This window comes from Euleptes europaea, chromosome 1 (genome assembly GCF_029931775.1).
Source record: "Euleptes europaea isolate rEulEur1 chromosome 1, rEulEur1.hap1, whole genome shotgun sequence".
NCBI lineage: Eukaryota > Metazoa > Chordata > Lepidosauria > Squamata > Sphaerodactylidae > Euleptes > Euleptes europaea.
In genome coordinates, this window is record NC_079312.1 from 119,089,325 (window position 1) to 119,115,168 (window position 25,844).

Here is a 25,844-nt window from a genome sequence, read left to right on the forward strand (position 1 = left end):
GATCAGGTTTAGGGAAGGGTGATAGTTACTAGTCTTGAATGGACGTCCACAAGAGCAGCGATGAGGAAAAGGAACAGCATTCCTGGAAGTAAATGATAAAGCCCACACGCAAATGGGGTGGGTGGGTGCAAGGACTTCCCAGTGAACCCCACCCATACGGTTGTTGGAGTCACAAATAATATGCACAAATGATTGCTCTCTTTAAGTATTTGAAAGGCTGTCAGAGGAGGGCAGGGAGCTGTTCCTGTTGGCAGCAAGTAATAGGACTTACAATATAATGGGTTTAAACTATGGGCGACAAGGTACTGGTTGGATATTAGGAATTTTTTTTTTACAGTAAGAGTAGTTCAGCAGTGGAATTGGCTGCCATGGGAGGTGGTGAGCTCCCCCTTGCTGGCAGTCTTCAAGCACTAGCTGGACAAACACTTGTCAGGGATGCTCTAGGCCAGTGATGGCGAACCTTTTAGAGACCGAGTGCCCAAACTGCAACCCAAAACCCACTTATTTATCGCCGAGTGCCAATGTGGCAATTTAACCTGAATACTGAGGTTTTAGTTTAGAACAGGGGTGGGGAATCTTTTTTCTGCCAAGGGCCATTTGCATATTTATAACATCATTCGGGGGCCATACCGGGCGTAGATCTCCTGGTGTGTGTGTGTGGGGAAGCTAGGGTTGCCAGGTCCTCTTCACCACTGGTGGGAGGTTTTGGGGGTGAAGCCTGAGGAGGGCGGGGTTTGGGGAGGAAGACTGCACAGCCATAGAGCCCAATGGCCAAAGTGGCCATTTTCTCCAGGGGAACTGATCTCTATTGGCTGGAGATCAGTTGTAATAGCAGGAGATCTCCAGCCACCACCTGGAGGTTGGCAACCTTAGGGGAGGCTATGCAGAGAAGGCTTGGAGGGTGCCTCAGCTCCCCCAGGTCTTCCCCCTCCTCCCAGGTGGGAAGGCAGCCAGCGGTGGGCCCAGGCAACCAAGGTGCCAGGGGGACACAGCTTGCAGCCTGCGGTCGATCTGCAGGGAAGGAAAGAAGGAAGGAAGGAAAGAAGGAAGGAAAGAATGAAGGACAGAAAGAAGGAAGGAAGCAGGGAAAGAAGCAGGGAAAGAAGGAAGGAAAGGAAGGAAGGAAAGAAAGTAGCAAGGAAGGAAGGACAGAAAGAAGGAAAGAAAGGGAAGAAGGAAGGAAGGAAAGAAGCAAGGAAAAGGAAGGAAGGAAAGAATGAAGGACAGAAAGAAGGAAGGACAGAAAGAAGGAAGGGAAGAAAGAAGGAAGGGAAGAAAGAAGGACAGAAGGAAGGAAGGAAGGAAGGAAAGAAGGAAGGAAGGAAGGACAGAAAGAAGGAAGGAAAGAAGGACAGAAAGAAGGAAAGGAGGAAGGAAGGAAAGAATGAAGGACAGAAAGAAGGAAGAAAGGAAGCATGGAAAGGAGAGAGAGAGAGAGAGAGAGAAAGAAAGAAAGAAAGAAAGAAAGAAAGAAAGAAAGGAAAGAAAGGAAAGAAAGGAAAGAAAGAAAGAAAAGGAGAGAGAAAAAGAGGGGGGAAAGAGACAGAAAAAGAGGAGAGAAAGAACAGGAGAGTGACAGAAAAAGGAAGAAAAGAGAGAAAAGCCTTCACACACACATACAGCCAGCTCCCTGCGACCGGGCTTCAGCCTTCCCACCTCTCCCCCCCCCCCGCCAAGTCCACCTGATCGGCTCCCACGCGCATGCTCCACCCCGGGAGGGAGCGACTGGCTTTTTCCTCTTCTTCCCCCCTCCCTCTTTCCCTCCCTCCCTCTGCGGCGGGCGAGAGAGGTTTCAACCGCTGTGCCGCGCGGCGTGCAAGGGACGCTTCGCCTTCCCGGCTTGGGGGAAGCATCTTCCTCCCTCCCGCCTCCCGCCTCCTCTTGCCGATGGCGAGCGGGGGTTTAAAGGGGCCGCAGCGTTCCTGCACGCTGCGGCTTCAGAGAGGGCCGTGCTGCGCTGCATTTCTCTGGCAGCTGCAGCGGAGCCCAGGCTGGGCCAGGAGCCCTCTTACTCCTCCTCCCAGAGGCTGCGGGGGCTGCTTGGGCGCAAGTCCCGCCGGCCGTCACCGCAGCACGCCCCCCCCACCGCACGGGCCGCTCCCTCTCCCCGGCGCCGCTTCGCAGGCTGCTCGGCTGGGCTGCGCGCTAGGCAGAACCGGGGCGGCGGCGGCGGCTCCTCTTGGCCGAGCGGGGGAGGCGCCGCAGGTGGCGGCCCGGCCTTCAGGGGCCTTTTGCAGCGGGCGGGCAGGCGGGCCCTGAGGGCGACCGCTGCCGGCTCGCCCGCTGTCCCCGCCCCCGTTCTGAAGCGCCTCCCAGTCCGACCTCGGGCATGAGGAGCCAATCCGGAGTCGCTGCGGACCGCCCGTGGCGCGGGGCCAGGCAAAGCCGCACCTCGACCCCTCGCCTCCAGCCCGGGAAGGGAAGGGGAGGGAAGGCTGCTTCCCCGGGGGCTGAGTGGAGGCGGCCGGGCGCATGCCGGCAGAGAGGGCTACGCGTGCCAGAGTCGGCACGCGTGCCATAGGTTCGCCAACATGGCTCTAGGCTAATCCTGCATTGAGTAGGGGGTTGGACTAGATTACCTGTATGGCCCCTTCCAACTCTGTGATTCACACACATACCACATCCTCATGGGATAGCACCATGGCAGAAGCATGAAGTATGTGTGTGTATAAGAGAACCCTTATATATGTGTGTGTTATCAGAGCTGGTTCAAATCCACTTGCCCCTAACATTGTCTTTCTGGTAGGGTGCTTATTTCCTCAGATGGGTTGTGACAAGAACTTTTCAAAAGTGCCACAAGCTTTTGCATTAAAGCCCTTTCCTGAAGCAGGTGCCAAATGGAGAAGGCGCCACCTGGGGATTCCCTCACTTTTATTTTTGTCTCCTTTTTCCAGGTTGTCCTCACAGCCTCCCATCTTCTCCCAACTCTTCGGAGCCAGAAGGCCAGCGGTTGGCTCATAACGGGGCCATCTCATCAGACTTTTTGCACCATGGTGGAGGCAGCAGAATCCTGCTCCTTGTCTGTAATGTGGCTGGGTCCGGGCAGGAGGGTGTGAGGTAAGGAGAGCTCTTGCGAGATCTTTTCAGAAACAGGTACCCGGCCTTTGGGCATGCAGCAGAACTGGTGTGGTTAACCGGGAGCCTGGCTCATGAGTTGCAGAAAGTAGTACATCAAAGATGCGAGCTGGTGAGCACGGGAATGGAAGCTTAAGAGAAGCCCTTAGTGCCTAAGGCAGGGATGTCAAACATACAGCCCAGGGGCTGGATCCGGCCCTTTGAGAGCTCTTATCTGGCCCACGAGCCACCCAAAGCAGCCACCACCCCAGTCCATGAGCCCACTGCAGGCTCTCCAGCTGAGGAAGCCAACCCCCCCCCCCAAGTCCTGATCTGGGTTAGCGAGGCCTGGCCTGGCCTGACCAAGTGACATTTATGCCATATCCAGCCCTCTTAACAAATGAGTTTGACACCCCTGGCCTCAGGTTACTGCTAGTATGCCAAAGGTCATGGCAGGATAATCTGTAGCAGGTAGGGTCAGCAGGAGACAGCGTGTCACACTTGCAGGTGGACATGGGGATTGAGGGAGAGTGGGTTCTTAGTAATTGCTATGAAAACCCTGTGTCCCACCTAGGCTACTTCTGCATCCCATCTCTTGAGAACCACTGTTCTAGGCAGCTCTGACAGGAGAGACATTCTGCCCAGTGTAGACCTAGATGCTAAATGTGTACATCAGCACGGTCCCAAATTAATTCCTCAAGAAGACTGCTAAACGTCCCCACCTCAGAGGTTCTGAAGGGCTGCTTTTGAAGGCCCTCTCGTCTCTCAGAGTTTACAGCGCTGGCCTTCAGAGTCCACTGATTGTGTGTGGTAGCCGCATCTGAATAAATGAACGAGGTCCTCGGTTCTAGATTGTATGTTAACAGGCCACAATTCTACTGGGGCTTGCGGATGTACAGGCATTGGCGAAACAGCCTCATTTTTTTAAAAAACCAAACCTCTGGCTGCATGAATTTTGCATGGATGCGGTGATTACTCCGTAGGATGAAAGCCAATCATACCCTATTACTAACACTGAGGATGCAGAGATGTCCCCACCTTTCAATACAGAGAGGGTACTTTAAAGTTTTACTTGCCTTGTCTTTTAGATTCCTGTCTGAGTCGCACCCCCCCCCCCCAGGCTAATCAGCATCTCTGAAAAGCAGGAAGCAATCAGATTCGCTAGCAGCAGCTGGGCTTGTTAAGAGCAGTTTTCCTTGTGTCGTTTGGCACAACATCTGGACCCCGTAATGTTAATACTGGTTCTGGAAAAGGAAGCGCAGTGGCAAAGTGTATTGTCTATGCTCATGACAAAGGGGTTGGGGCAGCGGTCCTGCCAAATCGGTCTGTGCATCTGGTCTATGGAAGCATCCTGAGCCAACCCCCTTGCTCTGCTTAGGACCGTTCAGCTTGCAGCTATGTTCTGCCCAGGGTGTGTTTCTTTCCTCCAAAAGTCCATTTGTTCCCGGGCTGGAGATGGGGAAGCTGCACTCCGTTTACCAGCAGCTGATGCCTGTGAGGAGCTCGCAGGAGGGCAATTGAATGCAAAAGCACTGTAGGCGGGTAATGAATTCACATTGCACATCCCAAATGTCATTAAGTAACACTCTGCATGCTTGCAGTGGCTAATAAACCATGATCGGCTGGGAAACAGCTTGTAACATGCTGAGCTTTATGGAGGGCAATTTATCTAGCAATATTTCCATTTTATGCAGGCAGGCCCAGCCTGACTTCCCCCCCTCCCCTCCTCTCTCCAAGTGATGTTCCAGGGGGAAGAATTATGCAAAACTCCCTCCTAGAAAACTGGTCTCTTGTGAAAGCTGAACTTCTGCATACCCTACTTCTTCAGCCAAATGGCTCAGGGAGATATGAGGATATAGGGTAGAAAGGGGATCCATCATTGAGGTCAGTAGTTGTGGGTCAATACTGGTCAGGACCAGAGAACAGGGTAGGACACATGTTAGACAAGGCAACTGTGAGAATGATGCTGCATGAAATGGTTTTATTTCTGCTGCTCTATGCTCGTGTACAACGGGTGAGGTGGAGACGGTGGTACATGTATTTTTGATGTCCGTACTACAGTGGATTAAGGGGCTAAGTTTGTTTCTCCTTTACTAGCTAAACTCCCAGAATGCTCAGAGAGGGTATGGTTACTTTACTTTACTGTAATGATACTGTTCATATGGCCAATTTGGCCCTGATCAAAGTCACACTGAGATCAAAAATTAAAGAAAAATAACTATCTAGATAACGCATAAGAAAATTGGTATTTTTAAAATCTTGATTGTCTGAGGGAAAAAACATGGCAGCTGCCAATGTGATATTAAAATACACCCCTGAGAGCTGGTATGGTTGGAAAAGTTATTAATTGATGGGGGGGGGGAAGGTAAAGGTCCCCTGTGCAAGCACCGGGTCATTCCTGACCCATGGGGTGACGTCACTTCCCAACATTTACTAGGCAGACTTTGTTTGCGGGGTGGTTTGCCAGTGCCTTCCCCAGTCATCTTCCCTTTACCCCCAACAAGCTGGGTACTCATTTTACCGACCTTGGAAGGATGGAAGGCTGAGTCAACTTTGAGCCGGCTACCTGAAACCAACTTCCGTTGGGATCGAACTCAGGTCGTGAGCAGAGCTTGGACTGCAGTACTGCAGCTTACCACTCTGCACCACGGGGCTCCCTATTAATTGATGAAGATCCCATTATTTCAAAGCAAGTAGCCCAATTTTGTGCTTATGTGGTCAAAGCTCAAAACAATAAAAGGGTTGCTGGTAATGATAAAAAATCATATTAACTACAGATCTATGCTTTATATTGTTTTATACTGTTTTATGTAGAATCTTACCTATTTTGCTAGTATTTTTTGAAAACATAAGGTTTTAGGCTGTTAGATTTGTAGCATAGAATTTGTGCCCTGATATTTTCTGGTCTATGACTGCAATAAATTTATTATTATTACTATTTCTGCTGCTCTTGTTCTGCCATATGTTGAAGCATGAGGGTCTTCAATGTAGCAAGCGAATTTCTTTTTTGAAAGGAGAAACATTTCCTGGCTTTTCGTCCTGTGGTTTTCATGAAGCTGCTTTTTAACGTTTATGAGACCCATTCTTGTGAGTTGCAGAAGCTGGCCAAAGAAGCCTGGAGTTTCAGGCTGTCATCTGGCTGAGAATCACACGGTTTTTGCCAGAGTTTTTAAGCTCCCTGCTGTCCACTTAAAATATGAAATCAGGCATTTCATTTTTTTTATTGGTTTTTTTATAGTAAATCAGAAAAAAAAAGAAAAAGAAAAAAAATATATATTAAAAAAGAGAATAATACATGCCATTATAGAGCGTACAGTTCCATTAATACATTAATACATTATTATTCATCTAAAGATATATATTGCGCCCTAATTCAAGCTTGAAATCAGGCATTTCAAACCAAAAGTGGCAGTGGTTACAATCTCTTGAATTCCAGGCAGAATGTATGTTTCAGTTTATGAGAAATTAAAAAAGAAGATGCAAAATAGTTTAGCATAGAAAACTAAGTCTAAAGACAAATATGTTCATTTCCCCCTGGTCCTAGAACTGACAAAGGGATCAAACACATTTACACTTAAGATAGTTTCAGAGGATAGCCATGTTGGTCTGCTGTTAGGGTTGCCAGGTCCTTCTTTGCCACCGGCGGGAGGTTTTTGGGGCAGAGCCTGAGGAGGGTGGTGTTTGGGGAGGGGAGGGACTCCAAGGCCATAGAGTCCAATTGCCAAAGTGGCCATTTTCTCCTGGTGAACTGATCTCTGTTGGCTGGAGATCCGTTGTAATAGCGGGAGATCTCCTGCTAGTACCTGGAGGCTGGCAACCTTATCTGCAGTGGAACAGTTAGATCTGAGTAGCACCTCAGAGACCAACAAGAGTTTTGGGGAGCTTTTGACTTAAATTTTTTTTTTTTTAACTTATACCCCGCCCTTTCCCGGCAAGGCCAGGCTCAGCACAGCTTCCAACAATAGCAACTCACAATGTAATACAATATAAATGTAAGATTAAAACATACAATTTTAAACCAGTTGTCCAGTTTAGATTAACAAGATGGCGTCCTAACTCCATATTCTTAGAAATGACAAGAATATCCTCAATGGTGAGGATGGTCTAAGGTGATACTCCGGAGACCAACATCGACCCAGAAAGTCCCAGGTCCTCCAAGGAATATGGACAGGAAGAGGGAACAAGGAGAAGGGGGAAAGGACAAAGAAGGGAGGGGAGCTTTGACTCTTGAATGCTTACACCCTGAAATTCTTGTTGCTGTCTGAGGTGCTACTGGACTCAAATCTAAACATTTACCCTTAGTTGTAGATGGGGGTGGGGGAATCAGTTACCCGTTTTAAGGGGGAAAAACCCTAAGGAAAGCCAGTAAATAGATTGGCAGTGTTGCCTCTCCCAAATCCTTCTCATGGACTATTGTGCCAGGGCAGGGTTTCTCTCAAAGTCTGTGGCTTTGAAGTGGAAATAAAATTTTCCTGTTAGTCAATTTGCATAGTCTTCAAGCAGGTCTGCCCTTAAACCAAATTTGTTAATCTCCTCCTTTCCGGCCCACCGTTTTATGCTCAATTTCTGACAAGGACATCTTGTCTCTTCGGTCCGGAATGATTCATCCGTGGAAATTTCTGAGCAAATATTTAGGTTAAAATGCAAGATTTCTAGACAACAAATTGTATTTAGGAACAGGGGTGTAGGGACGGATACCGCTGTGCAGATCTATGAATTGACAGGAGATGGCTCCTAACCAAAACAGGTAAATTACTTTGGACACAGACAAACATGTTTTTCTAGCATGCTGAAAAACGGGTTTAGCCTTGTTCAGAAACCCCACAGGAAAGAAATTCCAAGAGGGATGTCCCCTGAAGCACTTAAAGTATATGTAGCACATAGCTTTCATCATAATACTCCCGCACTCTTGTTAGTTTACCCTTCTGCAAAATGAAGAGAATGATTTCAAAAGCACTGGGATTTGATTCCTGCTTTGCTGTTCTGATATCAGAGGCCTCTGCAGGGCACCGAAAAAAATCCAGTACATCTCGAGTGTGAGAACGCTTACTGAGACCCCTTTCCTCACTCCTTTGACTGCCCTGCCTCCTGCTGGTCTTGCATTTGACCTTCTTGACAAATTCCCCTTAGGTCCTCTGCATAGATAGGAAAGTGGTGTGGTGGTGCCAGCAGCTGCCACAAAACCTCATGTAAAGAAAATTCACCACAACTCATTCCATTGCCATCATTCGGATTACCTGTGACCTAACCACAGCATGCCTTCACCACTTCTCTGACCACGAAACAGCACCAGGAGTTTGGTTTGCCAGTTATTCATAGCCCACAACTCACTGTCTGAACAGTGAAATCAGTTGCTTCCGTACAGTGAAATTGGTTGTTTGTCTGCGGATGCTTAATAACGAGAGCTGACACCAGAGCTGGGATGATCAAAGGGCCAACTTTATTTTTATTGTTCAAGAGGGATCTGCAGCGCACACAAGCCAAAAACATCCCCCCGAACTAACTGCAGTGCGGGCAATTTGTCGGGATGCTGAAGAGTCAGGCCTCCTCTTTTTTGTGCATCCCCGTTCTTAGGGCGAGACCCACCCTGGCTCCGAGCCGTCACGTGCGGTATGGCTCTTGCTCTTCCTTGCCAAGCCTTTTTAGTGCTCGAGGGAGGTGTGCCACGTCCAATCCACCCTAGCCGCGAGGTCTGTAGGTAAAGGATAGTGGCATCCCTCAAGGAGTTCCTGTCCCAGGTCCCTGTCAGGCACCGAGGCCCCAGGCCTGGTCTGAGGGTTATTCCTTCATCTTCCAAACTGATATCTCAGGGTGCTCACCGGAGTTGTACCATTCCTCATGAAACCACCTTTTCCTGCACTGCTTCCGCACACTACCTATCACTAGATTGATGTGTTCTTTTTGTAAAGATCACATGTTTGTTTTCTGTGTGGATGAGAAGGGGTGCATTTTTAAAGGTCCTCTCCATATCACCACCATTTTCTGTTCCTCAGCTCCCCCTCCATGACTGCCATTTCTCCCTGCACCCGACACAGCTTTTGGGGCTTTAAAAAAAACCCAGAAATTGCTAGATTACTATAGCATTATAGCGATCCATTGTCATGATTGACTAATGCATCTGAACTCCCAGCTTTTATTTATTTTTAAGAAGTCTCTTGCCTTTTTCATTACAGTGATATACGTTTCCTCTTATGTCTCCACAGTGAAAAAGGACTTTTAAAATTAAAGATGGAAATTTAGAGAAACTAGTAGGTGGTATCAATAGATTGTTAGAATGCTCTAGCACGATAACAGTAGCTACTTTTTTTTTAAAAAAAGAAAGGAACAATCCCTCTAGGTGCAGCGGGGGGGGGGGGGGCAATGCAGGAGAAATGGCGGCTGATGGAAGAAAGTGCACACAAAAATCCTGTGTGAATGCCCCATTGCTAGTGAAAATGCCTCTACATGATGTTGTTGATGATGGAGTACCCTCGGTATGTTGATGCAGTCATAGTCGCCTGGCCACAGTCATCCCAACCCAGATATCCTGATCTGTTATGACATCACTCTTTTAAAATAATGCAGTAGACACTACACTGGACTCGAGCAGCTATTGGAACAGATTTTTTTTGGCAAAGGGCATCAAGTGAAGTCTTCTTTATCCCCCCACCCCCCCACCCCATATTCCATCTCTTGTAGGAGCTGGCATGTTCCATGCTGGAATGTTGGCCTCCCTTATGAATAAACTTAACTTTGACTGCCAGATTTAAAATGTTCCATTAAAAAAAACCCTACTCTGTTGGACTATGTCTGTGCCAAAGTTCAGGTGTTTTTTTTTAGTTGCCTGAAATTTCCTTAACTGTTAGGGATTTACACGTCTTATCCCCAGTTTCTACATGAACATATGAAGTTGCCTTATAACATTGGTCTGTCAAGGTCAGGATCCAGTATCTCTCTTGCTGGCAGTCTCTCTTCGGTGTCTCTGGTAGGAGGCTTTCACATCACCTATTACCTGATTCTTTTAACTGGTGATACCAGGGATTGAACCTGGGACCTAATACATACAAACCAAATGCTATACCCTTTTTTGCCATGGCCATTCCCTTCGAAGGACTTGCAAAGGTTTCTTATTCCATCCCTTTCAGACTTTTCTAATTAGATTTCATAAATTATTTACTTACCAAATTTCAGCTATGTGAAACGCCTGGAAATCCCTTAGCCATGTACCAAGAACTCTTTTCAGTCTGGAGAGAAATGGTCCCCCATTCTCAGCCTTTCCCCCCTTTTTTTTTGGTAATCAGGGTTTCTTTGACCATTCGTTGACCAAATTCTAACTTCTCTACTAGTATAAGAGTAGGGTAACCATTTTGAAATATACTTTTAATTGTGGGGGTGGGGGATGTACTGATCTCCTACTTTCAGTTTCTTCTGAAAATGGGGAGGGTGTGTGTGTGCACCAAATTTCTGGACTTTAGCGTATAGCCTTGAGACTGTGACTGAGGAAATGTGGGTGACAAATGTTCTAAATAAGTAATGAAGTGCCATAACGATTCTGATAACCTCATCATTGAGCGGCAAGGCCCAAGTGTCTGTGTATCATGCCAGCACCACCAGGTGAATAAAAAAAAAAACACATCTGGAGGCAGACATTCTTGCCTGATGACCCTTGCAGCAGTAAGCATAGCCTGATCATTCTTCAACATGTTCTTCAGGTTTGGCCCTCCACTGCTGATGCGGGAAGACCGAGCCATGTCGTGGGAGCAGCTTCAGCAGTGCATCCTGGGCAAAATGCGCTACCTAATGAGAAGAGAGGCCCAAGGGCAGGTGAGTATCTGCTGGGCTCCAGGGTCAAGTGCATCCACCTGTCCTTCCTGCCCTGTGTTGGAAAAGGGAAAAATATCCTGCATAGAGGACGGTGGGGGGCGCTACGTCCACAGCAGGATATAAGAAGGAACTAAGTGCCAAGTGGCAGTAAGGATTCCGGAGGGCTCATGGGCACAAGTGGCAAGCCCTTCTTCCCCCGAGTCCCTTTTGAAACACCCTCCTTTCCCTGAGTCAGGAAGCAAGACGTGGCCCACGGAAGACTGTGCTCCTCTTTAGCAGCCCTGGACTGTCGCTAAATTATAAACTTTTGATCTGCAGACACTAAATCCCCCACAGGGACAAATGATTAATTTTAAATGTTACATTAATTTTTGTGTGTGTGCATGTTACTTGCCTTTCAGATTTGTTCTAAATGGGTAGCATTTTAATTAAATTACATCTTATTAAATCATAATCAGATGCCTTAAGGGACCTAAAATTAAATTCCAGAGCAAAATGAAGATTGATCGTCGCATCTGTATTCCAGGATTGTCACTTGTAGATGTTCGGTGGGTCTTTTCCCTGTGCATGATCAACATCGAGCTGTAGTCTCAGCGGGAGAGAGAATCCTGCTTCTGGCCCGTTAATCCCTTCTGTTTCTTCCAAACTGAATTTTTGGAAATAAAAGCTGGAGGAATAAGCATTACAGATTGGAAAAGCGTTCTCAGAGGGGGTAAACTATTTCTTTCTCCTTTTCGGGGGTTTAAACTGAGCATTTGGCATTTGACGAGAAAAACATAAATGGGGAGATGTGATTCCTTGCCAGTAATTTGGGGAGTGGGCAATATATAAAGGGAAACCCTGTACGCTGCAGGAATTCCTTCAGGGGTACATTGTGTCTTTTCTCATGTTGCTTGGCCCCCCAGGATGCATCCACACATCACTGGATGTTGCTGTACTGTAGCAATCATTTGCTGAATTGTCCTGTCTGCACAGGCTAGTTCAGCTGCAAATGATCACTACATTTCAGGGATAGCACAGTATCCAACAATGTGTGGATTTAGCTGCTGTATCAGAGGCACTGGGCAAGATGTGCCTTTCTATGGCATTGTTTACAAATGCAGGGCTTTACTTTTCCTCATTAGCATCCATTCATTTATATAGGAACTTCCTTTACCCACAATGACCCCCTGTGCTTGGTGTGCCTCTCCTTTGTTTGCTGTAGGAATCTTTGCATTTTCCTACCTTTCATTAAACACATGAAGCTGCCTTATACTGAATCAAACCCTTGCTCCATCAAAGTCAGTATTGTCTACTCAGACCGGCAGCGGTTCTCCAGGGCCTCAGGCAGAGGTCTTTCACATCACCTACTTGCCTAGTCCTTTTAACTGGAGATGCCGGGGATTGAACCTGGGACCTTCTGCATTCCAAGCAGATGCTCTTTCACTGAGCTACAGCCCCTTAGCAAGATCCACACACTCCCCTTTATATACTCCAGTATGAGACGCCCCGTGGCGCAGAGTGGTAAGCTGCAGTACTGCTCTGCTCATGACCTGAGGTCGATCCTGACAGAAGTCAGTTTCAGGTAACCGGCTCAAGGTTGACTCAGCCTTCCATCCTTCCAAGGTCAGTAAAATGAGTACCCAGCTTGCTGGGGGTAAAGGGAAGATGACTGGGGAAGGTACTGGCAAACCACCCCATAAACAAAGTCTGCCTAGTAAACGTCGGGATGTGACATCACCCCATGAGTCAGGAATGACCCGGTGCTTGCACAGGGGACCTTTACCTTTACCTAGCTCCTTTGCAGTCTGTGGGGCTGTGTGCCCTGCCTGAGAGATGTGCTGGACTTATGCTGCACCAGTTTTCATCTTAGCATCCATGGCATGTTTATTTGGTGCCACCATATGCTATATGCAACCCTAATGCCCGTATTTGTCCCAGTATATCCTAGGAGATTCAAGAGGGTGGGCTGTTTTAGAAGCTTATATAAAATCACTTAGGCCTCTTAGTTCTTTCCAGTAATCCCAGATGTGCATGAGTTGGCTGTAGCTGTTCAGTGGTGAATGAATGCCACTCTGCACATGCTTGTATACTAAGATTACAAGGGGAGGGGCTGTGGCTCAGTGGTAGAGCATCTGCTTGGCATGCAGAAGGTCCCAGGTTCAATCCCCGGTGTCTCCAGTTAAAGAGACCAGGCAAGCAGGTGATGTTGAGTCTGTTATTTGGTGGCCGATAATAATGAACTGTTCGCAAGGGGGTAACGCCCCTCATTTCTGTGTCCAGGCAACTGTTCAGTGTATGCAGACCTATATAGGCTTACTGGTCCCTGCAGGAGCACATCACTGGCACACGCGCAGTTCATACTGCCTTCGTTCTGTCAATCCGTCTGGCTGACTCAGAATAGGACTTGACTGCCTGTCTGCCTTTTATTCCTTTCCTTTGTGATGTTGACTTTGGATGGACTCAGAGGACGAAAGAGCCCACATGGTTGTCCTTCTAAATCCAGCTGCACAGAGATTGCTTCTTGTGCTAGTGAGCCCGGTGTGTGCAGCAGCTCAGCATACCACTTCAAGCCCGTTGTGTTTGCAGTGTCAAAAGAAGGATTGAATTTTTGGCATGCTGAGCAATTTATACATGACCTGCTTCCTGCGTGGAGCAGCTCTCCAAGCAGCCAGATGTAAAGCAATCTTAAGGCAGCTTTTTGGTCATCTGAAAACCTAGCCTACGAGGCCCATGACTCCGAGAAAGGCTGCCTGAGGACAGTTACTGGATAACGCCCCCCTCTTTCTTTAGCAGTCCCTCTGGGTCACAGGGAAGGGACGTATGATTGATGTTTCCTGATTAGTTTTTTTAAAAAAGAATTGCAAAGATAACTCAATTAAACTTGCCAGGCATAGCCGGAGAGGAGATGTGGTTTTTAACATCAAGGGCCAGCATGGTGCAGTGGTTGAAAGTGGTGAACTCTAATCTGGAGTACCAGGTTTGATTCCCCACTTCTCCACATGAGCGGCAGACTCTAATCTGGAGAACCGGGTTTGATTCCCCATTCTTCCACATGAGCGGCAGACTCTAATCTGGAGAACCGGGTGTGATTCCCCACTCCTCCACATGAGCGGCGGACTCTAATCTGGAGAACCAGGTTTGATTCCCCACTCCTCCACATGAGCGGCGGACTCTAATCTGGAGAACCGGGTTTGATTCCCCATTCTTCCACATGAGTGGCGGATTCTAATCTGGAGAACCGGGTGTGATCCTCCACTCCTCCACATGAGCGGCGGACTCTAATCTGGAGAACCAGGTTGCCTTCCCCACTCCTACACATGAAGCCTGCTGGGAAACCTTGGGCTAGTCACAGTTATCTCCGAACTCTCTCAGCCCCACCTCCCTCACAAGATGTCTGTTGTGGGGAGAGGAAGGAAAGGAGATTGTAAGCCGGTTTGATTCTCCTTAAAAGGTAGAGAAAGTCAGCATATAAAAACCAACTCCTCTTCTTCTCACCTAGAAGCAACTGGCTCTTTCTGCTGTATGCTGTGCTTGGTTCTCCCCTCCCTCTTCCAAGGAGTCGGGAGGAGTGGTGTGCCTGCAGCCCAGTTCATCCACAAGGGAGCCATCCCCAGGTTGCTTGACATGAAATATTAAGATGGAGCTACCTAGCAAGATCGTGTTCCTAGCAGGAGGCATCAAAAGCTGAGGCCTTTTCCCCTGCGTGGGCCAGGCAATGAGGGGAGATTTGCAGTCCATGAAGTCTTAATGAATTGACTTCGTAATACAGGCTCTGAAACGAGCTATCCAGCCACCGCACCTTGGTCAGGCTGCAGGTGCTGGAACAGGAAAGCTCCCTGCTGACTTCGTGGCCCCTTCTGTCAGGTGCCACCTTGAAGTGTGATGGATAATGAGGCTCAAAGGCAGCAAATGCTGGACTCAGAAGCTGGCCATTCTGACAGCATTAAATTCACTCTCATGCGCAATTTTTGCTGGAGAGGTGGGCAGATGCTTCCACCCCCTCGATGCAATGTGAGGTTAATATAAATTCCTGGGCAGCTTGTTGGGCTTTCTTTCTCCCACTGTGGGTGTGTTTTCTGTTCTTTGTTGTGTACCTCAGGCCGTTTCCTTATGTGGGGCTAGGAAAAACTGGACCTACTGGTTTCATCGGGCACTGTGGATTTTTTTTTTTAATTAGTTATTGTGCTGCCAAGAGATGCATTAAATCAAAGCAGCATTTCCATCAAATTGGCCTCTACCTGAAATGAATCAGTTTTGCAGTCCCTCTGAAAAGCCATGAGAGAATAGCCACTCCTGTTTGCCAAAGAGAGGCATATGCCAAAGCTTTGGGGGTGGTTGCAGTAAAGGCTCTGCTCCCAGCAGGTCACCATAGCACCCCACATAACAAGGGTAACCGAACACAGCCTGATTGGCAGGTTGCAACCCACGTGGTCTTCATATGAGGGAGGCTGCATGTAAGGTTTGTTGATATCAACCGTGAACGTTTTTAAAGGCAACCACCAGCACCCTTTATCAGGCCTACAATCTCCCAGAAAGCCCCCTGCTGTCTCTATAAAATAGGGTTGCCAGGTCCCTCTTTGCCACCGGTGGGAGGTTTTTGGGGTGGAGCCTGAAAAGGGCAGGGTTTAGGGAGGGGAGGGACTTCAATGCCATAGAGTCCAATTGCCAAAGCGGCCATTTTCTCCTGGTGAACTGATCTCTTATCAGCAGGAGATCAGTTGTACCAGCAGGAGCTCTCCAGCTAGTACCTGGAGGTTGCCAACCCTACTATAAAAGCATTCTCCTGAAACATGTGATTATACTCCAAACCCATTCCCTTTCGAAAATGCCCTCCTGAAGCGTGGGAGCCTTCCTGACTTCCTCAGACAAGTCATTCCACATGGAGGGAACCGCAACCAAGAATCCATGTGTACAGGCAGCTGTAGATCTTAGCCGTTTGCAGGGCAGGATCTTCAGAAAGCTTTGCTCAGATCAGCTAAGTTGTCATGGCAGACCTTTGCAGGAGAGGTAGTCCTCAAGATATGAGGGTCCGAGGCCTTAAAGTGATGAAAGGCACTCCTGGCTGCTGCTCTTACCCGCTTTTTCAGAAGCAAAGGAGGGTTCTGGACGTGTGTGTTGCCTTTGTTTCCTGCTGATTCTACTGTGTTGGTTGCACAAAATAAATAGTGGTTGGGGAAGGCAAGGGTGTCTGTTTGGAACCAGACTAGCAAGAGAGTGGATTTGATTTGCACCCCCACGTATCTTCCTCTCCCCACCGCTAGGAGTACAGCGCTAAATACATGAGGCACAAAAGCAGACATAATTCTTTCTTCCCATTTGTTCTTGTGTTTTCACCAAAAAAAGAGAAGCCATCAACTTAAGAAGTTAACAAGGCCCCTTGTAACTTAACACAGCTTGTTCTGGGCTTGTGGTTCTGAAGAGCTGTTTTCATTAAATTAGGTTTAATTAAAACGTGAGGGTATTTAATTAACTCTGTGGCCCTCTGCTGCTTTCATGGCTGCCCGGGGATATTAATAGAAGCCTGACTAGTAGCACCAGCTGGCCATTTGGAGGGAGATAAGTGTGCTGGTGAGTGCTGCCCTGTTGTTTTGAGACTGAGGTGTAAACCCAGAGGAGGTCCAGGGGAAATGGAGGGCAGGGGAGATTACGAAGCCTTCTCTGATGTCATGATGTGGAGGGGAAACGAGGGATCTCTGAGGACATTTATTGAAAGCAAATTAGCCAAAGGTATGACTAAGAGTATTCCACAGTTTTGTAACAGGAATGGGAAAAGTACAGAACTGGAATATAATTGTTAAAAGCAGGGAAAAGGAGGAAGAAGAAGAGTTTATTTTTATATGCTGACTTTCTCTACCACTTAAGGCAGAATCAAACCAGCTTACAATCACCTCCCCTCCCCCTCCCCACGACAGACACCCTGTGAGGTAGGTGGGGCTGAGAGAGCTCTAAGAGAGTTGTGACTCACCCAAGGTCACCCAGCTGGCTTCATGTGGAGGAGTGTGGAAACAAACCCGGTTCTCCAGATCAGAATCCGCTGCTCCAAAACACTGCTCTTAACCACTATACCATATTGGCTAAAGGATTTAGCAGGGTTTGTATTAGGCAAAGGACACCCAGCATATGCTATCCTGTGTAGCTGCTTGCCTCTCCCCATAATTCACAGAAGCAGAATATGACGCAAGATCATTCAAAGATTGTGGAATTCCTCTTATCTTGGCACAGGATTCTAGCTATTTCGGTACAAAGTTCTGATTTTATAAAAACACACAGCATACTTCCCTAGATAAAATATCTGTCCAGGACATAAGCACAGCTTGCCTTGCTAGTAAATAAGAGACTTGGTGATTCTTAACAGGGGCCGTACATCACTCCAGGACATGATTTACAAATCTTGTGGGACATTCAGAACTTTGGTGGTGGAAAGTGCCTTCAGGTCACAGCTGACTTATGGCAACCCTGTAGGGTTTTCAAGGCAAGTTCAGAGGTGGTTTGCCATTGTCTGCCTCTGTGTGGGCTGAGAGAGTTCTGAGAAAAGTGTGACTGGCCCAAGGTCACCCAGCAGGCTTCATGTGGAGGAGCAGGGAATTGAACTTGGTTCTCCCCTGAGAGTCTGCCACTCTTAACCACTACACATAGGAGGTATTTGGGATTTTAGACAACCTGTTCTCCCCATTAGCAATAGTTTCTGACAGCACAAGTGAGATGTTTTATACGTTTCATTCCACCTTGAGGATAAAATCTCACATGTGGATGCCTCTCCCAGGTCCTTAAAAAGTGGAATACAGTAAATAAGATTAAAATCTTATTTAAATCAGATTAAAATCTGATAGCCTTAAGTCACAAGGGTCTCTTTGAACATAGACTTGAGATTTGTGTATCATATTCATTGATCATAATAGATTTGTTTAAGTTTCTTTGTCTGGAGTGTGGTTTTTATGTCTGGAGTGTGGTTTTTATGTCTGGCTTAGAGTACAATTGATGAAAATATACACTTGGCTGTAGATTAAAGGTAAAAAACCACTGCACTCTAACCCTTCAAGGCTGTGGCCAGGTACTGTAATATATTTATTGCTGTAGCTTTGGGAAGCAAAATAACTCAGCATTTACCTGTCTAGATAGGGGGAACAGGCACACATACCTGTTTCAAGGAAAAGTTGTCCTCTCCAGTCCCCAGAGTTTCTAATGCTCTATATTACCTCCAAGATGGTGTCATGTGGGAGAAATGAACAGAGGAACTTCTAGAGAGGGGTTGATCTTTCTCTACTGGGAACTATCTATCTTCTCTACTGGAATCTATCTTCCCAGGGTAAATATCCACCAGCCAGTGGTTTCCAGTGGCCTGAATGCAGCCTCCAGGTAGTGGACAAGACAGAGTAAAAGAGGAGGCTATGTGCTCCCTTAGGGCTCGACAGATCCCCAGAGGGTAAAGGTAAAGGTCCCCTGTGAAAGCACCGGGTCATTACTGAACCGTGGGATGACGTCACATGACATTTACTAGGCAGACTAGGTTGGCAGGGTGGTTTGCCATTGCCTTCCCCAGTCACCTACACTTTGCCCCCAGCAAGCTGGGTGCTCATTTTACCAACCTTAGAAAGATGGAAGGCTGAGTCAGCCTTGAGCCGGCTACTTGAAACCGACTTCCGTCAGGATCGAACTCAGGTCGTGAGCAAAGCTTTGGCTGCAGTACTGCAACTTACCGCTCTGCGCCATGGGGCTCCTTGATCTCCAGAGAACCGGCCCTTTTTTCCAGCTGGGTGGGTGGGGAGGATAGAGGCACAACTGCAGCCTGTGCAGGTGAATAGATAGCAGATGCCCATGGCTATTTTTGGACTAACTCATTAAGGTACTTGACATGTGTCATTTGCATAAAAAGATGCACACATCCTGAATAGCAATAAGAAATAAGAGTGAGGAGGTGGGAAAGTTTGTTTCCCCTAATTATCTTTCCATGTGATATCCTATGCACTATAGAAATGTCTTACATTGCAGCACAGGTTATTGATCTACAAAATGTGAAGTTGGCTGTTGTGAATTTAATTCATCTATTTTTGGACTGACACCAAACCCCTCACGCAGAAGCCATGGGGAGGAAATTGTGGTGAACAGAGTTGCTGGTTGTTCCCTATCCACGCAGTAAATATATATCGCACTGGGGTAGAGGGGCATCTCACTCTTTCCGAGATCTGTCTAAGAGAACTAGATTATGATCCAAGTGGTGCCAGGATAATGGATTCATATTTGTCCCTTCATCAGGTCTCATTACAGTCTCTGTCAAGAGGACAAGGGAACTGGACACGGAACATAATGAAATCCGGAATGTATTGGCTAATCATACTCTGGTTTTAATGACAAAACAGCATTATGGAGGGAAGGGAGGAGTAAATTAGTCCATTTGTATGACAACTGGGAAATTGCAACTGGCACCAGGGAAAAGGTTGCAGAATGTGAAACAATTTTCTGACGGAGCGTCAGACAACGGAGATTGGGGTTGCGGTGTGGGATAGATCTGCCTGCGTGAACATGTAATTTACTTGGAGTGCATTATCAGGTCCCAAGTCTTTGTTTTAGATTAATTAATCCACGGTTATTATCGGTATCTAGTTCTGTGCAGAAATGAAAAATCACTGCTTGACTCATGCTCATGCCCTGGAGACAGAGAAAGTCCTTCCTGTTTTGCCGTTCTTTAACCACTTAGCTTGTGTGACCAGAGGGATGCTTCAAATGAACATGAGCACCCCCTGTTGAAGCATCAGAGTTGGGCAAACGTCTATCCCTGGGGCTGTATTTTTTACCCAGCAAATTCCTGTAGTCATGATGGGCAAGGCTGAGAAAGGGCCATAGGGCAGGTCCATATATGACAAGAAAACCTTCCCCATGGGGCCTGGATCAGTGGCATTCACATACCCTCGTGTCAGGGGCAGGGTTTGTCACTGTCCCAACAGTGTTACCAAGTCTGGCACATTTTCCCCTTGGTGTGAATGGCAATTGCTGTCTTCTCTAAGAGATCAGGGACCTCATTGGAATGGGGAATAAAGCTGTGCCTAGCGGCCAGGTTTTCTTTGGAAGCAGGTTTTGTCCTCCTAAGAATGTTGCTTATTGTGTCCCATTTTTAGTCCCATAGAACTCACTTGAAGCCATTCATGCTTCCTCCTGCATGCAATGATTGCCTTATCTTGAATTCTAATCATGCTTATAGTGTCATGGAATGTCGGAAGGGGGCGGTATGATGTGAACTAACTTGTTTGTAAACTGGGTGGGGGACTGATTGAGGAATTTCCCTTCCATTCAGATCCCCCCTTCTGGAATACAACCAAGTCTTAGGACCTTGAGCAGACCAGTTCTTTCCCCACTCCTCCACATGAAGACAGCTGGGTGACCTTGGGCTAGTCACAGTTCTCTTTGAGCTCTCTCAGCCTCACCTACCTCACAAGGTGTCTGTTGTGGGGAGAGGAAAGGAAGGAAATTGTAAGCTGGGTTGATTCTCCTTAAAAAGGTAGAGAAAATCAGCATATAAAAACCAACTCCTCCCCCTCTTCCTCCTCCTCCTCCTCCTCCTCCTCACTGTTCTCAGCCACACCAAGGGCAGTGAGCATGCTCCAACCTCATCAGCCCTTTCTCGAGGGGGGCATCCTTAAACTACAGCAATGCATTTTTTCTGTACCTAGAACAGGGGTCCTCAACCTATTTGAACCTCCGGGCACCTTTGGAATTTTGAAAGGGGTTGATGAGTGCCACCTTGAAATGGCTGTCACAGGAGGTGGAGCCAAACCCAAATGGCTGTTACACTTTGCAAAAGAATTGCAGAAGGGGGATAAAAAAAAATGAAAGAAAGCCCTTGGGGTTGGGAGAGAAGGGAGTATAAAAAGAAAGAAACCCGGAAAGGGGAATAGAACCACAAATCTGGATGCTTGCTAGCGTTCCTGATCCTCCCTTGCCAGCTGCTGCTGTTGCATCCATGAAAAACCCTTTCATTTGAATGAGGGAAGCCAATAATAAGCCCTGCTTTACCAAGGCCCCATCCACCTTCTGAAAAGCTTGGTGGGCACCAGGAGAGATACTGGTGGATGCATGGTGCCCAGGAACCCTCACCTAGAAAATCCCCCAAAGATGCAGAAAACCTGATCTTGTCGGTGGGAGGGCGCATTTTGCTGTCTTTTTGATTGAAACCTGTTGTTAGAAGGAACGAGCTAGGGGTTTGGTGAGGAATTGCAAAGGTAAGGGGATATAAGTGATTGGGGGTTTTTTCACGGAGGTTTGTGGCTGTTTCACGTCTGTTTTACCGCACTGCTAATTTTTTATTTTTCATGACCGCTTCGGATTTGGCCAAAAAAAATTGTGTCATCACTGCGTCTTCTCAAACCTGTGTTGGTGCAATCTTTGATTTTTCTGCGCAGTTTTTGCCGCAGGGCTCCATGAAAAATTTCCCCTGGTTCAAACTTCGCATCAATTTTCCTCGCCCATGCCGGCTAATTTCTCCTCCCCTGTGAACCGCGATTGGCTGGGGAAGTTTCGCGCTCGGACAAGAATACCGCCCCTTTTCCTGCCTGCCTGCCTGCGTGGAGTCATGGCACTTCTCTCCCTCCGTCCCAGAGGCAGGCGGGTGGGCAGGCGGCACGCCTTCCCCGCCCAGGATGGGCCTTGGAGCCGGGCCCTCACCTCCAAGCCCAGGGGGATGCCAGATGGCCTGCTCCAGGGGGAGGCCGGCGGGGCCACGGCATGTGTGCCTCGCGTGCCAGGGGTGTGGGGGCAGCTCGGTCTAGGGCAGCTGGACCCATGGGGGGGTTGTTCAAGGGAAGGGGCTGTTGACCCCCCTACCCCAGCGGGGAGGGGGGATCTTTGAGAATTCGGATGGGAAAAATGTGCATCCAGAGAGCGGAAAACCCAAGGCAAAACTCCCTCCCATCACCCTTCTGAAGAGGAGTGGCCAGTCTGCTCTGGGTCTCCCTTTTCTCTCTCTCTCGATGCACTGGGGCCAGATCGGGGCCGGCGCGCAAGCCAGGGGCCCTCTCTGCTCCCTCTCAGGATGCACTGGGGCCGGATCGAGGCCGGCACGCAAGCCAGGGGCCTTCTTTCCTCTCCCCCTCCCATGCACACAGGCTGGATCGGGGCCGGCGCGCAAGCCAGGGGCCTTCTTTCCTCTCCCCCCACTATGCATCCTGTGCATCCCCAACCTGATAAAAGAATCGAACAAAAGAACTATGGAAATCTTGGAAAAGGGGGAGAGCAATGTGTGCTGATCGGCATGCTGCAAAGAGAAGGCAAGGGAGAGTGTTTGGCCATTTATGCATGGGAGCATGGTAAATAGAAAAATTACATAAGGAAACCTGAGGGACTGGTGCTTGTTTTTTTTTGTAAATTGGTGGTGGGGACATACTCTGGGAAATCGCTTTAATGCAAGAGGTTTACAGTGGCCATTTATGCATGGGAGGTTTTGCCTTGGATTTGCTGCTCTATAGATGTACCTTTTCCCCATCCAAATTCTCAAAACTCAACAATCAGCCCCCAGGCAGAGTTTTGAGAATTCGGATGGGGAAAATGTGCTTCTAGAGAAATCCAAGGCACTCCTCTTGAATTGGCACAGGTTGGAGCTGCTCCATTCCAACTTTCAGCTAAATACTTCTCTGGGCATATGGATGCAACTCCCCCCCCCCCCAATCCTGCCTGTCACTAAAGGGCAGTGGGTTCCACACTTATAGAAAATAGAGGGAAGTTTTGAGGAAAGTGCTGCCTTGCCCCCCCCCCCCAAATTGGAATCTGACTGTTCCAAAAGCAGAACAGAGCAAGGGTGTAAGTAAAATGTAGGAGACCAGAGGGACTGGTGCTTGTTTTTTGCGCTGGGGCTGTGCCCGCAGAGGTGAACCACATGAGGTAATCTGCTGGGCGGGCATAAACAATGAGCTTGCTGGAAGGGGAGGCCTCCTGCAAAGGGGACAGCATGCTGTGTTCCCATGAAAAACAGAAATTACATCAAGATTGACAGGAATAAATCGCGGCCATGAAAAAAAATTATAAAACGCTTTTTTTTTTTTTTTGCTCCGTGGCAAGAGAGCATCAAAATTGTCCGTGAACAGTTGGCCATTGGGAAAGTCCCCTCCCCCTGAGCCAAATCTTCCTCTCCAGTATACTATAAACTTTTAGGACCTTTAGCATGCCAGTTGCCCTATCTTCTGTTTCCCCATCCCCTTTGTTTAACTCACCTGTCCTCAATGTTCTAAAGGTAGTGAGCATGTTCTGTCCTCATTAGGTCTGGGGGGGTGTTTAAACTTTCAAACAAATATTTTTCTCATCATACCTAAGGAATTCTTCAAGAAACTCCTTGGTTGTCTGTAGACAGACCCAGTTTATTGTCCCTCTGATATACACTTGGCTATTATATAAGAGGTAATGAGCCCTATTCACAAGTTACAGTGAATGCATGTGCAGTCCATGTACAGTGTATACTTGGTTGTTCTTTGTATATGTGTTGAGTAATTCTCATGTTATAGCCAACGCATGTACAGCTGAATAGATAATAAAACCCCACATTTATCCAGGGACTGGTCCCCAATTTCATTTGTAAATTGAATGCGAATTGGTTCTTTCTTACAAGCAGATGATGTATGTGTGTTAGTTGTAACATGTGAACAGAACAGATAACATGGGGACAACTAGAAATATGCAGGAATATTCAGGCCCTGCTATACTGGGTATAAGAGTCAGCTCTCTTCCTGTAGAACACCAGTCTGACTAGAGATGAGGAAAACCTGCTGTTCAAATACTGAGAACTCACCTAGGATTTGTGAGCTGCACTTTGGAGAGGTTCAGACATGAGTAGAATAGCAGGAGACAGCAAGCCCCATTTTCTGTTACTGTAGAAGGATACAAGTGGGTCATACCAATGCCCAAGGATCTGTGAAGGCCACTTCAGAGATGACAAGGAGGCAATGTCCACATAGGAATAAAAGTGTACAGAGCATGGACGCGATCTTGTGCAAGTTAAGAAACCATAGCACATGCTTTGCCTAAATAAAGTCCCAGGTTCAAACACACACATCCCAGCATTGCCAGTAAAAAAAGGAACTGTGGTTGCTGGGCGGTAAAGGACAGCACCAGTTGAAGTGGACTGTACAGTGTTAGATGCACCAAATTCCTGATTTTCAGTATAAGACCACTTCTTATGTTGAAAGCCCAAGTATCCATTTTTGTAATGCTCTTTCAGAGCAGTTTAGTAACATATAATCTACAACAAGGCAATTTATCAAAGATCATTGGAACATAATTCTGCAGAAAGACTGTTTTGTGGCAAGGATGCATGCTGGGAAGCCATTGCAAGAGCAGCCATGAAGGTTGGTAGGTTTCCAATCTGAGATAGATAAGTTCGGAGAAGTATGTTTGTATTCATCTTTAGAGTCTGGTGTTATATCCAAAATGCTTCCATTTTGAAAAGAAGCTGTTCTGAAAGCTAACCAATGTATCTTTTTATTAGTCCTTTTCCCATTGGGACAGCATAGGATTAGGGTGGGCTAGGGAGGGATATGTAATGACTGGGAGGGGCGTGCTTATTTTCCATAGGGTGTGTGGTATTGGGGAGGGGCTGTGGCTCAGTGGTAGAGCATCTGCTTGGCATGCAGGAGGTCCCAGGCTCAATCCCCGGCCCCTCCAGTTAAAGGGACTAGGCAAGTAGGTGATGTGAAAGACCTCTGCCTGAGACCCTGGAGAGCCGCTGCCGGTCTGAGTAGACAATACTGATTCGATGGACCAAGGGTCTGATTCAGTATAAGGGAGCTTCACGTGTGTTCAATCATTTTTATAAAACAATGCACATTATAAAAAAAATACAAATCCCTTTCAGGATCTACATCAGCATTACTTCAGAATTTGCTTTACACCTGCTTAAGTCTTGAGGCACTCTATCAGAACAATAACCTATGCTGAAAATTATGGCTATAACAAGAAACAACAGCACGTAGGGCTCTTTAAGAAATGGCAATTTACTGTGTAAAATTATTTATACTGAACAAACATTATATGTATAGGAAAAAATATCTATGAGAAAAATATCCAAGACTTTGTATTAACATCATACAATTTGACATCCAAGAGTTTGTATTGACTTCATACAAAAAACTTTAGACAGGTAAGACCAAATATCAATAAACACGAATAGGTTAATTCACCATATGCTTCCAAAAAATTAACTAATTAACAGTCAATTATACAGATGATGTTTCCACAGCAGCACCACAACAACACAAGACGACACCTCCAGATTGGTGATCGTTTCGCTTGATAACAGCTTCTTCAGTTGTATACTGGCATGCAGGAGGTCCCAGGCTCAATCCCCGGCCCCTCCAGTTAAAGGGACTAGGCAAGTAGGTGATGTGAAAGACCTCTGCCTGAGACCCTGGAGAGCCGCTGCCGGTCTGAGTAGATAATACTGATTCGATGGACCAAGGATCTGATTCAGTATAAGGGAGCTTCACGTGTGTTCAATCATTTTTATAAAACAATGCACATTAAAAAAAAAAAAAATCCCTTTCAGGATCTGCATCAGCATTACTTCAGAATTTGCTTTACACCTGCTTAAGTCTTGAGGCAGGCTTTCCTTTCATTGCTGAGCAGCTACAGTGAGGGAAAAAAGTATTTGATCCCCTGCTGAATTTGCCCGTTTGCCCTCTGACGAAGAAATGACCAGTCCATAATTTTAATGGTAGGTCTATTGTAGCTGTGAGAGACAGAATAACAACAGGAAAAACCCCAGAAACCCAGAAGACAAAAGTCAGAGATTGATGTGCATTATAATGAGTGAAATAAGTATTGGATCCCTTTGCAAAAGATGACTTAGTACTTGGTGGCAAAACCCTTGTTGGCAATTACAGAGGTCAGACGTTTCTTGTAGGTGGCCACCAGGTTTGCACACATCTCAGGAGGTATTTTGTCCCACTCCTCTTTTCAGATCAACTCCAAGTCAGTAAGATTTCGAGGCTGATGTGTAGCTACTCGAACCTTCAGCTCCCTTCACAGAT

The 25,844-nt window shown here is 47.1% G+C and overlaps 1 protein-coding gene across 1 annotated transcript in view; it reads left to right on the plus strand.

Annotated features, from left to right (window-relative positions):
* USP43 (ubiquitin specific peptidase 43) overlaps positions 1-25,844 on the plus strand; it is a 146,308-nt gene that overhangs the window by 102,031 nt on the left and 18,433 nt on the right. Inside the window, 2 exon segments of the mRNA XM_056848198.1 lie at positions 2,895-3,057; positions 10,746-10,857. Of these exon segments, the coding sequence (XP_056704176.1) occupies positions 2,895-3,057; positions 10,746-10,857 (275 nt within the window).